This window comes from Scatophagus argus, chromosome 5 (assembly GCF_020382885.2).
Source record: "Scatophagus argus isolate fScaArg1 chromosome 5, fScaArg1.pri, whole genome shotgun sequence".
NCBI lineage: Eukaryota > Metazoa > Chordata > Actinopteri > Scatophagidae > Scatophagus > Scatophagus argus.
In genome coordinates, this window is record NC_058497.1 from 14971723 (window position 1) to 14990087 (window position 18365).

The 18365-nt window shown below is 40.5% G+C and overlaps 1 protein-coding gene across 1 annotated transcript in view; it reads left to right on the top strand.

Moving 5' to 3' along the window:
- The first annotated feature begins 134 nt into the window (after positions 1–134).
- Positions 135–18365, top strand: part of sik2b (salt-inducible kinase 2b) — a 43900-nt gene continuing 25669 nt past the window's right edge. The window contains exons 1-3 of the mRNA XM_046389113.1: positions 135–826; positions 4228–4344; positions 9086–9149. Of these exons, the coding sequence (XP_046245069.1) occupies positions 689–826; positions 4228–4344; positions 9086–9149 (319 nt within the window). The 5' untranslated portion in view covers positions 135–688. The remainder of the gene's footprint in view (positions 827–4227; positions 4345–9085; positions 9150–18365) is intronic.

Consider the following 18365-nt stretch of genomic DNA (forward strand, 5'->3'; position numbering starts at 1 on the left):
GCAAAAAAAAAAGAAATAAGCCTCGGAACTGGGTTTTTTTTTTATCTTCTCCACGCATTTTTCACTCGCTGCCGCTAAAAGCTCATTAAACACCTGCGGGGCAAAACTTCAAAGTTACCTATGCGTGCAATCAAGGAGGGCAGACAAGCAAACACGTTTCAGAATAGCAATTTTACCGGTTGACGTAAGAGGTGGGTCTGGTTGTCTTGGCAACCAATTGGCACTGAAGTGTGGAGTGGCTCCGTGGCCCCGCCCCCTGTACAAATACCCCTATGGCTTTGACGTCAATACACGTCAACCAGAGAACATGATGCCTCTTTGCAAGTCAACTCGTGTGCTCTGTAGCTGATAGAGGTACCTCAAGCTGAGATATTATAGCTCCATTGTATTGGAGAACGTGGTGTGACAGCCCCCGGGAGCAGCAAATGGCTGGCTTCGTATCGCCGCACTAGCGGAGAGTGTCGCCACATTGGCGTTCAAGCTGGCAGGGCGACACAGAAATCAACTTTGTCTATTTTTAATGGACACGCTTCGAGCGGCGGCGGCAGAAGCGTCGGAGGCGGGCGGTTTGTTTTCCTTTCGTCTTTATCTGTAGCTGCCCAAGCCGAGCCCGTGTGGAGCCCCCAGTGTGTCCCCTGCTCGTCTGGCTACCTCCTACTCGTCTACAAACAGTCCCAGACAGAACAGCATGGTCATGGCTGACAGTGTCCAAAAACCGCTGATCCGGGGTCCGGTCCGAGTGGGCTTCTACGACATAGAGCGCACTTTAGGAAAGGGCAATTTCGCTGTCGTGAAGCTGGCCCGACATCGAATAACCAAGACCGAGGTGAGTGTGTCGCTGAACTAGTTAGCCTGAATGCTAACTTAGGCTACTGTTGAGCAGAGTTACATAACTTTTGTGCACTAGTTGACACCCCAGATATTCAGAGGAGATACCGAAATGCTGCCCATATCATGCGCTAACAGAAACTTGGATGAGGTAACTGCCGGTCAATTGGCTGCTCCGGTGCGAGCGACAGCTGGCCTGATATGTTTGAATCCTGCAGGTTCAGGAGCAATGACTGACTGCACGTTCATCCCCACAGCCAACATCACTGCCAGTAAGAGGTCTGACCACCGGTGCTGCTGGGAATCACAAACTGTAAACATGCATGCTCTCTTTCCAGACCTGCATCATATACCTGTTCTCATGTTGGTAATGACCCAGACAGCGGCAGAGTGTACCAAACTCGAGACTCTGGCTGGTGTAAACATCCTAGTTGCTATATCTGGGGCATGCAGCATGGGTCGGTGGTCCTATTATGTAATTAAAATAATGATTTAATTTAGTGGTTTCTTGTCCCAGTAGTGCCGAGAGCTTTGTGAGGAGCAGGAAAGAGCTCTGTAATTGGAAAGCAAAGTGTTCTGCACGCTTGCATGCATGCAGACAGCGATCTACTGACACTGCTCTGGGGGTCTTCACTTAGTTTGGAGAGGGTTTGATATCACAAACACTACACACTCTCGGGCAATGCAGCATGAGTGCAGAGGGAACAGGGCTTTGAATGCGACCCAGTTAACCCAGTTAGTTTTTTGTCAGCTCGTTACAGAGAGGCCTTTCTTGACTAGTACCACCGAGTGCCATGACTTTCTATTGTCATGACAGGGACCCAGTGATTTAATGCAAAGAGTGTACAGTGTGTGTGTGTGTGTGTGTGTGTGTGTGTGTGTGTGTGTGCGCAAAGAAGTTGTGTGGTGAGACACAGGGAGTGACAGAAAAATAGGCCAGAAGACCTGTAAAAACACTCTTGCACGCTTTGATCTTTGATCTCTAGAGCCTCCAACTGTTTGTCGTCAAACGTGAGCAATCTACAATTTACATCATCAGATGAGGCCCTTGGTGGACTTAATGAATAACTATGCAAGGAAACATCTCTTAAGAGTCTTATCGTGTTAATCTGGCTATTAAAGCCCGTGAAGTGGTGCAGTGTTAGCCTAGCCAGGTAATCTGTCACCATGTAACGCTAACAGCTATGTGAATGCAGGTTTTAGTTTCAGCCAAACAGCACTGCAGGTGATTTCACTAAGTGGCTGCACCTCTCCCCCTGTCAGTGCGATATTAGGGTTGAACGAAAACATGCGTGGTTGTTGCTGGTTTGGCGGAGGTCTCCCGGCACTACAGAGAGCCGCTGCAGCTGCTTGGCTCCACCAGAGCCAGACTGTTAGAGTCGCCAAGGTCAGCTGGAGAGGCAGGTTATCAACTTTATGTGATGCCATCTGTCTTGAGCGTTTGCCAGGGCAAAAGCGATGTTAGCCTGGAGCATGTGTAAAGAAAACTAGAGTTTAATGACACATGAAACAGCCAATCTGATGCGTCTGTGTGCATATTCCTAGATAGGTGTATCTGTGTGTGCATAACCTACTTTTTCTACTCATGGCCCCTGCGTGTTATACTGACCCATTCATCCCATTATGTGCATGTTGCAGCTTGTGGGTTCACATATTGCTGGCCCATTCCCACGTGGGCCAGTTTCTCAGCCCAGCAAGCTGTACATTTGTCCCTCTCTGATCATAACATTGTCCTGCCTTGTTCTGCTCTCATTACTTTATAAACTAAATTCCCCTGCCACTCATTGTCCTCAAATGACCTTGTGCCACCAGAGTTCACAAGAAGCCTTTTGGTGTGTGTGTGTGTGTGTGTGTGTGTGTGTGTGTATAAATAAGTATAGTTGACAATGTAATCAGTTAACTCAGATCTTTTCCTGCTAAGTACCCCGTAATCCCTCTGCAATAGGTCAGAAATTTAAAAGTTTATGCCTTAGAGTTCTTGACTTGTAGCTGGAGTACCCTGAAATGACTGGGATTTCTTCATAGGATTTAATGTCAAATTGTATACTTGTCTGTACTGTGGGTAGGGAGACAATAATGCAGAGTGTTAAATGTATCAAAACAACAAATTGCTGTTACAAACAATTACTGCACATCTGTAAGTGCTAACTATATGTTTAACAAGATCAAAATGAGTTTTAGCAGCAGCAATGCAGTGTGATGTCGATTGGCAGCGTACTGCCATTGCCAGTCAAATACATGAACTGCACATTCCCAGTAAAATATTTTATAATGCGAACAAGGTATTTCTGGTGCTGATCAGACGATAGTTAAGATGGAGGATAAAAAGACTGTGATACGTCTCCAGAGGAAGATCCTGCATCACGGACAGTTTTATAAACTGCCGTACTGTGTTTTGGAATCTGCTAAACTTTCAAACTAATGGACTAGTTACTCAAACTGGCCGTCAGGGGTCCTGTTTTATTATCTCACCTAGAGCTGCAGCAAATGATTATTCCCAGTGTTGATTACTGCAGTTTCTCAGTTAATTGAGTAATCGTTTGGTGAAGAATATGATCACAGTTTCCCTAAAGCCACAGGCTGACATGCTCAGATGGCTTGTTTTGTTTTACCAGCAGTCCAAAAGTCAGAAAGGTTCAGGTTACTCTCAAAAAAGATAAATACTTTTATAAAATTTTTGTTGGTTTTGCCAAAAATGACACTTAAACAAGTGATTAATCATCAGTATAATTGCAGAATCATTTTCTGGTGATTAACTTGGCAATTAAACAACTAATCTTTTTAGCAGAAGTCATGTGAAAGAACAGCTCCTAAATTTCTTTAAATTACGATCCTGTTTTCAGTTAGTGTTCGGGCTTAATCCGAGAGCCTTCTACCTTTATCTAATGGCGGTGTGCTCGTTCGGAGGGGAACTGGGTTCTCTTTTCGTTTACTCCTCAGTTGGCTCACATACACTCTGAACACTTCAGATTACATTGATGAAATGCTGTTTATGTGACAGTTTGAAGGAGAGATGTTAATATTGCCTTGTTACCCACCGGACATCATTAATCAATGCCGAGAGTGTTGATGTAGGTGTGTGTGTATATCCAGTGAGGCCTGTGTTTGCTTCTGCTGTACCTTCATGTGATATTTCACATTATTTGGCTCACATTTTAAGACTGTTTATAAAGGTTTCAGAACGAGCTGTAAAGTATTTAGCCCGTGTCTCGGAGCACGCTGTCTCCTTTTCTCTCTTGCAGAATATTAAATGGCTGTTTGTACTAGTGTGTATGTGAGTGTGGGGAGGTGTGTCTTACTGTCCATCAAGTCTGATGAGCCGTAACAATGATTCATTTGTTTTGTTATGGAGAAACCAACTGATTATAGTTGTTTTACCGATTCTCGATCGCTCTGCAGGTGGCCATTAAGATCATTGACAAGACCCAACTGGATGCTGTCAACCTGGAGAAGATCTACAGGGAAGTTCAGATCATGAAGATGCTGGACCACCCCCACATCATCAAGCTCTACCAGGTGAGTCTCTAGCTTCAGTACCTGCTATCTGAAACAGTTCAGTATCTTTTGATGGCCTAGTATGCAAGATATCTGCCATCTTTTTAGTGTTTTTTGCTGCGTTCCCCTCTCTGCTTTCACTGATTTAGACTACAGTACGTCGTGATTTTATCTTGTGTATTTTTTTTTGTCTTTCTCTGCGGGAAACATCTTTGTTTGTTGTTATTCCCTGTGGTACAATGCTGTGTGAAGATAAATGGTTTCATCTGGTTTTGGTTTTCTTCTTTTGTAACAAGTATTTTTGCATTTTTGCGTCTCCTGCTCGACATGCTGTCAGTCTGTAGATTTTCAGATTTATTTCCGTCTTGAGTGCTTCAACCTAACTTTTTCTTTGTCCATCACAAATCTGTGCAATCTCTCAGTGTAGCAGTGATGTCTGAAGAATGACACATAGCATAAGTTTTACAAAGATATTTTAAACTGAAGTTTAATATTAGGTCAGTCTTAAATTTGATCTTGTATTAGTCTAATCCAGGCCAGAAATTTTCACAAAGATAAACACTGACTTATTTTAAGCCCTGAAGTGTGAGCCAGACTAACTGTGAAATAAAGTACACGTTTTCAAAAGTATCTGCTGTCGATCCATGGCACCAAATGATAAAGAATAAACAAAACGAAAGAAAAGGTGGTTGGTAATTTGTGGTTTCTGTTGTAAAGTTAGCAATGAGAAGGGAAAGAGATTTTAGACAAGTTTTAGATTTGCGAACCGTTGCATTGTTCTAGAAAACAAACATGTTGTGTGAACACAGCCGAGCAATTTGAGACAGTTACTCAGTCAGCCATCGTTTTTTTTTTGTTTGTTTTTTTTTGTTTAATGAAGGTATAAATTTTCCCCAAATTTACTGACAAGTAGTTCAACTTAAGATGTTTAGAATCAGACGGGTTTGTCTGACAGATGTATTTAGAAGTCTAGCCAAAGTCTGATTAAGCCATGGTCAAAAGTCTAACTTGCATTGACAATGTAACATCTGCTGAGGGGGTGCTAGAATTAGCCATGCTAATGACTGGTTTGTGAGCAGAATGGAGCAGAATTCATCGCCGCTCCTTGTTGATCTTTTCTCTAGGTTCTTTAGCAGTCTGGGGTGTTAAAGCACATGACCAATCCAGGTCATTTTCTAATGCATTAGCAAACAACTGCTGCCTAGCAGAACCTGCCACCGCTGCACAGTTGAAGATATGAGAGCATAGTTAATGACTGACTGACACTCAGCGATGTGTGCATCTGTGCGTGTTCTGCACTGTGTGAAAGTGCTTCTGGTATGATTCAAAGTAAATAAGTTTAGTAGCCGAATGTTACATAAATTAAATGATTTAATATTGACTCAGGACACCATATCGACCTGTACTGCGATGTCAGACTATACTTAGACTGTTTTTTTTTTTTACAAGCAGAGATGGATGTATTTCATGTCCACACTTTCTACTGATGGCTTAAGTTTAAAAGTCTGGACTGCAAGAGAACGCAGCTGGTTCAAAGCCACATTCAGAGGTGGTTTGTGACGCGGTTAGTACTTGCATTGTTGCTTTATATCTCTCTGCTGTGACTCTTTGTTGCAAATTGTGTGTCATAATTGTTTTACAATGCACTGTAAATGTGCAATCACTGTCACAAATACTTGCTGGTGCTGATTAAAGGAACTGATAAGCTCAGGGGCGCACAGTCCGGAGAATTGAACAATTTGGAGTTGGTTCTCAATTGGCTCTTCATTCCCATCCCTAATGACCACATCAAATCCAGAGTGATGGAAGTTCATCAAAGCGGTTAAGTGAAATCCATGCTTTCACTAGCAGAGGTGTATGAAGGACAACACAGAGGACAACAGTCCATGGATGGACAGTAAAATAAATTGTGCTTATCTTATTATCATGCTTTCACATTGGAAGTTGCTTCACCAACGTAGTTGCTGACGCATATCACAGCAACCCATGCAGATAACTTCATGATGTCTGGACACCAAGATCTGAGTAGATCAGTTGTCTTAAATATCTGATTTGACAAACAAATCTGATTTACCTGTAGTCTAAACAATGCTTAATATGTAGAACTGAGACGTCATAAATGTTATTGGGAACACCCATGCGCCTCCTACTATGTCTAGTCAAGATATCTGCTGTGAAAAAGGGCCCATTTCCAGTTGTCTTTGTCTCTTATCCAGAAATGCAGCGTACAACATCTCTCTGCAAACTCCAAAGGCGGCACAAAATAGCCTAACCACCAATAAATCAACAATTTTGGTGATTCAGTAACATTACATAAGCCTTTGGGTACTGTTAGTTTGTTTAGGTAAAGTAAATGAGTGTTCATTATCATTACACAACCATGTGGCTCTGTTCCAGCTTTCTGTTGTTATTTTGGTGTGTATCATTATTTCCAGTGCCCCATTCATCCAATCAGCTCAGGTCAATTAGTGATTTCCTTTCCGGTCTCATAAACTTGGGCTGGCCCTGTGGCCCATAGGGAGGGCCAAGCCAATGAAGGCACACAGAGACACGCAGACGCCCAACTGTGGACCCCACATTAAATTCTCATGTGTTGCATGGCCTTCTTTCCCTTCTTTTCATGTCATCCCAGTGCTTGTCACAGCCGACAACAACTTGTTATTTTTCTTATGTCTAATTTGTTTTAACACTGATGGGTCTGTTTCCATAAGCCCTGATGTTATGATCCCCCCCCCCCACCCAGAGAAGGGCAGCCCCCATTTGCATTTCTTGGTATGGAACTAGGACTAAGATTTCTCCGCTTGTATAGCAATTTATTACACAACATGAAATTTGTTTTCAGTTATTTCCCCAATTGCAGTTTTTCACAAGAGAGTCCGCTTTGTTTGGAGCCGCAAATATTCTACACCATGTACTTAATGTGTGTAATATACTTCCCTAATTCCAAAAAGGTTATCACACTGTGGACAAAATAAAAACAGAATGCAGTAATTTACAGGTGAACTGTGTGTACAGCTTCACAACAGGTTTCTGAGCCTGTGTAATATTATTCACGTGGTTCACAAAGTGGTGAATTACTCAGCCTTTCGAGGATGCCACTTTCATACCCAGTGAGGGTGCTATCACCTGTTAACAGGTGTTTTTGAGCAGTATGCAACCTTCCCGGTCTTTTGTTCGCTCCAAAAGGATTAGCACATGATCACGTTCTGATTCATTTGTTTTACAACTTTTTTGGAATCAGGGTTGTATGATGGTATAGGAATTATGGAAGCGTTAAAGTGTAGCCACAGGACCTGCTGTAGGAAGCTCTGTGACACAGACATCCTGTTAAACTTAAATCGTTTTATACAAAAGCAGGAGGTATCAGATCAGCCTGTCATGTCGATCCTTAACGTGTTTTTATATGAACAACTGTCACATACCAAAATCTGTCAATGAATCTGTAAAAATAATCTTGTTGTCTCATTTGTTGATAGGACAGTTCTTTATTAAAATGATAATTTTGCCAATTTTTGATTCTCTTATTTTTGTCAAATTTCTTGTTCAGCTGCAAGCTTTCTGCTTGTGTGTATCAAAAGTATGTTTTGATATATAACATGAAGCTATGAAGGGATGGCACAAAACTGGCACCATATTGATGCTAATTAATGTGAGGTGTCAGTTATGAACAGCTGAATAAAGTAAAAGTAATTAAATAACACTTAACAGTTATAACTAGTACCAAGAAATATCTCTCAGTACTATTTGAAAGACATTCATGATGCACAGCATGTAAAGCTAGTTAGCATGTAGCCTCTGCATTCCATCACAGCAACAAAAGCAAACAATAGGTGCAGCTAACAACCTTAAAAGTGTCCACTCAGGTGTGCCAGTGCCAGGGCCCTGCTATTGTACGTGCTGGTTTACTGGCACACCTAAATGAAATCGAGCCATCGTTAATACTATTAGTTACACCTGTGCTTTTCCTGCTGTGACAAGTCAAAATGTCTGCTGTGAGAAGGATTTGTTTCCCAGATTAGGTGCCATATTGGCTCTCAGTACTACCTGTTTTTGATTTAGCTATACTGAGTACCTATAAATGGGCTTAATTCACTTAATTCATCAATCAGTTTTATTCCAGCTCTACAATACAGAGAGGACAAAATGTTCATTGTTATGGAACTAGAGCCAAAAAAAGAAAATGGCTTTTATTTGCTAAATTCATGAATCGGTCAGTGTAACAGATGGAAAATTGATCATAAACAATGAGCGTGGGATTTCTAGAGTGAATGTCTGGCTCACTGTGTCTGATTCATCCTCCCCTCTCCATCTGATTCTCCCCTCTGCATTTAATTCTGTTCATCACCTGAGCGTTTCTGCTTCTAAATCGGTTCTCTTCCTCCTACACAACACGGCACCGTGTGAGGACTGAGAGGTTTGAAGTACCATTCAGATATACTCGGCAACACCAACTGTCCACCTCCGTTCTCTTACATGGATGCCATATTTAGAGCCTGTGCCATTCATGCATTTTGTTTTGCTCTTGACTTTGTGGATGCCAGACATTGTGGTTGAACCTCAGAGAAAAGCCATGTGGACAGTTGTGTATTTTTTCTGCCTGCTTTCTTTTCTCTTATCCTAATTTTCTCTTGTTGCAGGAGACTGTTAATTTGGATTATGTGATTATTTTTGCTACTGAGAAGTGGTCTTCTGTGTGTACTCACTCTCCCAATCTTTTCTCCCCTCCCTCGGCCCCTGCTTCTTCGTCCTCTCCCTCTCTCAGGTGATGGAAACGAAGAACATGCTTTACTTAGTCACGGAGTATGCCAAGAATGGGGAGATCTTCGGTGAGTGATCTTTTTAAGTACAAGATCAATCTGACCTCAGTATTTTAAAAACATTGTCCCACCCAATTTTTTCATGTCCTCCCCCACATCAGTTGCACAAAAATCTGCACTGTTGCGTCAGTAATGTTTTTGACAAACAAGGAAGTATCAAAGTCTTGTTGAGTTTGCGCTGCTCTTGCACTTATCCCAGCCTTAATCTCAAAGGTCACATGATTGATGGATATCTGAGAACAATGTCCTGATATTGGCCCTTGTCATGTGCTTCCGGTAATTGCCATACTGAATGTGCTGACATGGTTTTCCTATCATATAAAGTGACATCACTTACTGCTTGTTAAGGCCTCACAGAGGCACCTTCAAAGAGAAAAAAAATGGATTTATTGCCACATGTGATGCATAATCATTGCTCGCGGGTGTACTACTCAGATGTTGCGCAACATATCAATATTATATCGTTACAGTTTTGTGCATACTTCTAAATGGCTGTAACAAACACTTGTTAAAGGGGTTTCACTGATTAAAGTGTGAACAGTCTGTTAAACTTTAGTACTGCTTTTCACTTAAACTGTTGGGGTGTTTAAAAGCAGATGTGCAGTAGGTATCAATAAAATAGGACAATCTTATGAGTCACCAGCTTAGTTTAGTTTACTTTTTTATACTAAGCATGTAACAAGAGAAGTCAAGAAACTCTAGAGTGACACACATGGATCTGTCCCAAAAGTTTAAAAAATATCTGGAAAAGCATGAATGAACAAAATCAAATGGACACCAAATTAACAAAGTAATGGAAAAAATGAGACGCAATATAAACCGGGCCATCCTGCACCAATCAACTGCTGTATGATCATATAAAAAAACTGAAATGCATTTTTGTATTATTTTTTTTTTTTATTTATATTTAGGGCAGCAGGTGATCATTATTTTCATCACTGACTGATCTGCTCATTTTCTCAGACAGTGAAAAGTGTCCACCATGTTTTGTTTTGTTTTTTTTGTCTAACCACACTGCAAAAAATGAAGATTAAAATGAAATTTTTCAGTTTATTATTGTAGAGCACGAAGTAAACCTGCAAAACTGGATTCTTTTGTTGGCATTTTTGCTTTTGAAATGGCTAAAATGATGAATAATTTAAATGTTAGCCACTAGTTTTTCTGTTGATCTGCTAATCATTGAGGAAGAAGCTGAAGGCATATGAACTTTATGCAACATTCCTAATTTGGAGAAGTGCAGCCATCAATAAAAGCCCTTCTCAATAAAACTGTATTCTGAAATTGACAAAATGAACAGTGATAATAGGGGCCATGTCAGCCTGAAGAACTTTCATAATCATTTTTAATTGACTAAATTAGATCAAATGCTACAGTTTTGACTCTTTTTGCAACAAGCGGTGGTGGGTAGAGCACTGAGAAAATGGTGCAGCTTGCCTTATGCATTTTGGACCTTTGGAACAGATTGGGGGGCGGGACACACACACAATTCCTTTGGTATAGACAATAATTTCCAGTCAGTCATTTACCAGGTTTTTGAGGGACAAAAGTGACCAGTGAGGAGGTCTGCTCAGATTTACCATATAAATATTAAACAACTTTCCAAGTGAAACAAGTTTCCAAGTGAACAGTCTTGCATGGTACAGCACAGAGGTTTTACAGTAGAAGCGGTCTACACACACTGCTAAATAAAAGACACTTGTGGTAGACAGGACAAGCAAGATCATAGCAGGAATAGTACATGCAGATAAGAAATTATCTGAGTCTGCCACACCACCACATGTGCTCTACTACGGCTGTGCTTGTAGGGCACTGAAAAAGCTATGTTATGTTTTTTGTTGATTTTGTGATAATGGTATGTCCAGTTAAATTTATCTACCGTATACTAGTCTTTTGGTAAATTTCTGTTTAATTATTACAAGTTTAAAATTGTTTAGAACTTACAGCCAAGTATTTTGAGGATTTGTGACACAAGTGTAGACCTGTCTGGCATGGACAACCTCTAAGTGGATTTCATGATCCACACAGATTATTGACCTCACCAATTAGACCGTCTGAGAATGCTTAGCTCTTAGCCTACTTTCAGACAGTAGCGGAGAGGATTATTCTAGCAGTAGTGTATGGTAAACTTAATAGTCAAGTCTTGTGTGTGTGTGTGTGTGTGTGTGTATGCGCGTGTGCCTTTGTAATTTTGAGGCCAGTGCTCCACTTGTGATGTTGACTCAGCAGCAGCAACTCCTGCTCCTGTGACCCAGAGAGAGCTGGGAAGCAGACATGAGGAAAAAAATGAATGAGAAAAGAGTGTGGCACAGAAGTGCACAAAGATACTCATTTGTATCAGTAAAGTATGTTACAGCCACCACAACTTATTATGGTTCATGCAGACAGCAGTTTTTGTTGGCCTTAGCTTAGCATAGCATGACAATGTGCTAAGATAGCTATCTCATGTCTGTGGTGTCATAGCTAACAGAAGTTTTTGATAGCATTATTGATCCTCTCATCAAACTTTCAGTGAGAACACAACTGAACCAAATGTCCAAGTGTTCCTTTAAATAACCAATCATGACTGATCATTTTCCATAATCCATAGATTTTTTTTTTATGGATCGCCATGAGGTATTATAAAACCACTGTGTTCTGATTCCTCAGACCCCTCTGCCCTGATTGCACAATGTAATATAGTTATGTAAGACGTTCATATGTCATCATCAGCTGCAGCAATAGCAGCATTGACTCAGCCAGGCAGACACCAACTGGTAGCTACAGCTCTAGACGAGTATTACAGTATTCAATCTCACAAAATTGAACAATCATTTCTGATTTCCAAATACACTTTCTGGAGATGGATCAAGTCATTAGGTCGTGATGCACTCAGACAAATGGATAAGCTGCCAAGCCACATATCCAGCCTCTTCCTACACTATTGCCCCCCAGAGAGTTGCCTCTGCGTTTCTGACATGATGAATTTCTCAGGTCTGCTCTTTGCCACAGGTTACACAGAGTGGAAGTTGCTGTGGATGCTAAGCAGCCCACCCTGTTACAGCAAATCAGTGTGACAATGGATGAGCCTCTGATTCTCCCTTCAGACCAAACAGTAAATGGTGTTGCGGAGGAGCGTGTGTGTGTGTGTGTGTGTGTGTGTCTGGAGCCATAAAGACAAAGAAGCGAAGCTGGGTTTGGCACAAGGAGGCGAAGAGTAATAGGTTCATTCTCGCAAAGGGGTGGGTGGGCACAGTAATGGGCAAAGCAGAGGCATCCATGCCAGCTTGTTGGTGTGCCTTTGTGTCTGCCTGTGTCTGTCTATCTGTCTGTCAGGCTGCCGCTCCACAGTCTGCCTCAAAACTGCAGGATGGATCAAACCTGGAAATTGGGTCAGCCACAAATAAAGCAGAGTTGCAGAGAGCAGAGGCAGGAGGGGAGACGAGGCAGAAGAGAATAGAAGAGAGAGCAGGGGACATCCATTTGAATTTGGAAGGTGGTGGGGAAATGTAGGGCATGCATATTTAAGAAAGCACTGCTGGAGAGAGGGGAGTATAATAGCTGGCAGTGAGTAGAATCACTCATGCAGATCTCTTGTCGGAGTGATGCAAAGGAAATTAGACAGGGAGATTGTTGACTTCAAAGAAATACTCTGGCTATTTTTTTGAGACACATTCTTCTTATGTACTTCTTATGTACGGCTGTCAATTTCTCTACCCCGGTAAAGCATCCTTCAAGTGGACTGGGTCAGTTTTTTGCAGATCTGTCAGCAGCCAGGGTGTGGCAGCTTTGACTTGATCGCGACCAGAAGAGGAAAAACATAAATGAATGGAGGAATGACTGCTGAAAGTAGGAGCAATTGTTCAGAACCTGCGAGACTTTAATGTCCCATTTCTGCAAAAAAGTGTGACCCAAAATTAAATTGCTTGTGGTCCTAAATGGTTATGATATGTTAATACCTCCGAAGTCTGTCATAGTCAGCATGTAATAAAACCTAAAATCTGGATAATCTGGGCAATTCAAAATAATTGACATTCGCGCTACAACCAAGACACCGTTTCTGAGGTCTTCTCAGCCTCCTGCTATTCAGTCAATTAACTGATGTACTGAAGTACTGATGTAGCTACATGATTGGACCAAACCGTTTGTGCATGTGTCACACATTATTGCAATTTGTAATACATGTAAGGCCAAAGTAAACGGTGGGTGACTACCACGAAAAAGTTCATAACAACAAACCTAATCAGACAACATCATCACCCAGTTGAACATGTCCACTCTGAAGAAGCTAGCAAAGAAGAAGCAGCTAAAGCTAACTCTAGAGCTCAGTGCCAGACACAAGCCAGCAGCCTCTCCTATCTTTCCTTGGTATGACCAGTGAGAAGAAGTCTCATAAATTACTTCAGTCCTGGTGAATTTGTAAGTTATTTTATAAGTGAATTCATAATCTGTAAAATGATATAAGTAACTGACATTTATTTTGTCATATAAATCTGTTGCACCTGCTTTTGTTTGGTTAAGTAAAGTATGTCAGAGATGTTGGGTGTACAGCTCATTTTTAGTTCATTGTTATTTGTAGCTCTTTCCAGTTGCACAGCACTTTATTTTGAGAAGAAACTGTAAAATTTAATCATTTCCTTTATTATGAGTAAAATTTTTGCGTTGGAGAAAAGTAGATTTTTGTTCGTATGTGTTGTCAGTTATAGTTGACAACAGTTGAAAATTGGAATTGGCAATAATTGGAATCAACAGGTCACACTTTTGGAATTGGCCAAGGAAATTGCAATGGGTGCACCTTTAGAAACCAACATTACCAATCCATACAAAGTGCAAAATAAATTTGAACGATGAAGGTCCATGTACTTACTCTACAGGATCAGCAGACCTCACTAATACCAGTAATTTATTATTAATTTATCAATTAAATGTATTAGTCATGGGTGATAATATTTCACCGCCACAGAGTTGATGCCAGATATGTATTTACATACCAGATATACATTTGTTGATTACAACGGCATGTATGAATTCTTTTTTTAGCTGCGGCATCTGTACTTCAGTATAAATGCATCCATTTCTAACAATTCTAATAGACAAGAGTTAATATCTGCCTTTCTGTGCACTGTTTTGTTGATTCTTGGAGGAAGAGGTTTTCTTCCCTTTTGATATTTACGAAAGGTGTTTTCAACTGACTCACTTGCAGCATCTCACATGACAGCTTTCAAGGATCCACCTGCTGAATGATTGCTTGAATTGCAAGAAGGAAAATGTTGTGCCAGAATAAACCTGAGTTTTTTGGGGGTTTTTTTTCTACATTTGAGCTGGGGTAATTTGTGCTCACCTTCTTCAGTGATTGCAGTCATTTGGAAATCATGTAGTGTAATAAATAAACCAGAACATGTTTAAATAATGTCTACATCTGCACAAAACATCAGTCCTACAGTATAAATAAACTAAAACCAAAGACGTAAGCTGTCATAACATGCTATTCACTTTACTGCATTCACCTCATATCACATGAAGCAGAAAACCAAAGAAAATTAATCTGTGGCTTTGGCATTCATTACCCTGTACAGGAACACTAACAAGGGTCATCTACATTATTCTCAAACATCCTCAAGTGTTAGGACTTAAGTGTGTTTGTTTAAGTCTTTATGAAGTTGCATATCTTAGATACTAAAGTAATACTCCTACTGTAGGGTCCCGCCATCACTCTGCTCTCTGTTGTACTCTCTCTCTCTCTCTCTCTCTCTCTCTCTCTCTCTCTCTCTCTCTCTCTCTCTCTCTCTCTCTCTCTCTCTCTCACAGCCCTATTGTTGTTTTGGTTTATTATTATTATTATTATTATCATTATTTGTCAACTGCATTAACCCGAATTGCTGTGAGCTAGAATGAAATAGAAACCAGAAACTATGTCCAAAGGCTGGAAATGATGTACAAGTGCTTATCAAGAAATACATGCTCAGTCAACCAGTCTGTTTTTGTAACTAATACCCAAGAATGCAATTTTGGAAAGGCCAAGCCCTTCATGCCACAAATCTGATTGACATCTGATCTGATGAAATTTGACACACAAATTCAGCTTATTGTGTACAAAAATGTCATGGACCACAGTCCATTTTTGCTAATTAGCATACACTGTAAAACAGTTAAGTAACTCATGCTTTTTGAATTTTGACTCTATCAAAACTAAATTGCGTATACAGAATTGCACGATGTATTTACATATTTCTATGATAAATGAGCAAGACTGTTTGGGGAGGAAAGTAACTGCCATTGACCAAACACCTTTGTGTTTGGTCAATGGCTCAGCAGAAAAATGGCCATAACTAACTGCTAACTCATTAACTATTTGTCCTATCATCATTAAAGTAGGCACACATCTTCAGGAAGAGACCTGCCACCGGTGGTCAAGTATTTAACGAAATCTGAAATGCCATATGGATTGGTGGAAGTTGTCGTGGTCTGTTATACTAATTGTCTAAAAAATCGAGACCAATCCCGATTAGAGACACCGGAAACATTTGACTCGTCGAGTTTCATTCGAACAATGAAGCAAATGTGTGATTTGTGACACTCTTTCTCTAAACAGAATTAAACCTTCTTGAAGCCTAAAAACTGCTTGTTGAGGTTTGAGGGAGAACAAACCTCATTTGAACACGATGTTGCTGCTTGTTTCTGTATCTAGGGTTCAAAATGAACAATTAGGATTGCTAATGAAGTGCACTCATGTATGCTACAATGCTCAATGTGTAATTTAAATTAAAGCCACTGAGGGGTGCATAGACAGGCTGATAACTGAGGTCCTCTCAATAGAGTTCAACTTCTGCCTGTTGTCTGTTATTCAGCGTCTTACAAGGAAGAATCCATAACCATAAAAGTGACACTGACAGCTTCTTGTATTTCAGGTTATTTTGCGCTTTGTTTTTGATTGGTTGGTTACCAGGTAACGGGTGTTGGGTTATCAAAAAAAAAAAAAAAAAAATTAAATAACTGAATATGTCATCCCAAGAGGAGATTATAATATCCTTTAATTGAACCTTATTTTCCAGCACAAAAAATATATAGAATCACAACTTGGCCCTTTTTGATGAAAACTCATACTCCATACCATTAAATGCACAAGTACTCTCTACTCTAAGGCTAAGAACGGACTGAAAGCCTAAAATACACTGGTGTAGCTTGCCATGCTTCCTTTTTAATTACCCACCCACACCCCTTGTTTTTAATTGGCAGTCACAAACCGGGATTATTTTGGGGCACATGAAAACACACCTGCTATTGTGTCTGAAAAGGGTCTGATTTTCTGATTGCATCCAAAAGCAGCTGTTCATCCGACCCAAAAGCCTGATCACCAACTAAAGAAGCAGATAAATGGAGATGATTTATTGAATTTTTTTTCATAGTCTGAATGGGGTCTCTCACTATAAGAAGGGCCTTCTGGTGTCATATTTCACTCAGGTTTTAATCACAATAGAGGAAGAGTTGTGGCTCTGAAAAACAACTTGATGTGATAGAGACTCTTTTGGATTTTTTAATTTTATTGTGGTGTTCCCAGAAACAAAGTCTTGCTATATTGAAAAGTTTATTGGTGGTTTATGTCGCATTGTGAAGATTTAAGACGCAACAAATTAATTCCTAGATTGTGTGCAATTATTTTAGGCATGTAAAACAGTGACATCTCACTTAATTTAACTTGACAAAGAATTTCATGAAAACAAAACAACATGCAAAAAAAAAAAAAAAAAAGCCTGACTGGATGGGCAACTTAGTAGATGGGGTTGGCCATGATTTTTACAAGCATGTTAAATTCGAGTTTGGCAGTATGTACAAAGTCTTTTGCTGGCTGAATGGATGATGGTGAGTGACGAATTTAACAGATCGCCCAATTCTACGTAACCCTGCTCTGGCTAGAGGCTGGGTGAAATAACTGATGACTTTGAATGGAAAATGTAAGTGTAATTTATGAGATTTGCTTTTTTAAAAACCTTTATTAGGCAAAACAAATGGGATTTAATTTTATTTGAATACCTCCTTAATAAGTACTCATAAGTATAATATGGAAGAGAAGTCACAAGCAGTCACTGCAGCTGATCTTTGACAGGTTCTAACTTGGATGAAAGGGCAGTGCTCAGCTCCAGCTGGCTCCAGCCCATTTTAACCCCTGAGGGTGCCAGTATTAAATCTGCACCAACATCCATCAACACCCACATAGACGTGACTTTAATGTGGCTGCTGTATTTAAGTGGTTTGGGTATCGGTTACTGATGTGGAAACAGAGTGTGTGTTTGCCCCTTGTCCTCTACACTCCCTCTCTCTCTCTTTCTTTCTCTCTCTCCTGCTCTCACTCTTTTTCTCTATGCCTGCCCACAGTGTTATCTGAAGTCCGGCCAGAGGTCTGGCCGACCAGCCAGTTTGTACCCATGATGTTTGTCCCCTCCAAATCTGAGCAGCTGTTAAGAGACTTAGCTCCTCAACCAGCTCTCAGTAGAAGTGGAACACAGTGGTTGTTGGTTGTTGAGCTGTTCCCTAATACCCCTATGATTCATACTTGTTCAGTTCGCTTTCCCAGAATGCAGCTCTGTATGCCTCACTGTGCTGAGGTCCTTGCCCTCGCCAACATTGTATCGGTGGATTACTCATCCTTCCACTGGGGCAACATACCACTCTGTGTGTGTGTGTGTGTGTGGATTGCTCAGACAGTAATGACTTGTTTTTCAAGTGCTCCTATAGAACAAATACAAGCAACACCACAGCACTACCATTTGTAAAGAATTAAGATTAGTTGTGGTGTTCTGCATTGTTTTGTCAAGCATTTCAATGTTTGAAGTGTTTAAAACAGTGGTCCATTGACAGAAAAGCAGTTGGCAACATGTTTTTTTGTTAACTAGAATAAACATGACGTTTATGTCACTTTTACCGCTTTATAACTCATCACCATTCACACAATGTGGCCGCCATCATCATCACCTGAAGAAGAACAAAGAACAAAACAGCCCCTCCTTCGCCCCCTGCGAAACACCGGTCAAAGGTAGAACTTCTTTTACCGTAATGAACAGGATAAAAGGGAAGTACATGTTAACATTTTTAAACCAAAGTTCCATAAGTTTACCTGATTGAATGAAAAAGAGTTGACATTCTGACATTTTGGGAAATGTGGAGGAAATATTTGCAGTTAAAGTGATAACTAAAACAATCGGTTGCAGCCCTAGATTTCTTAATAGAAACTCCAAACTTGTGATGTGGGTT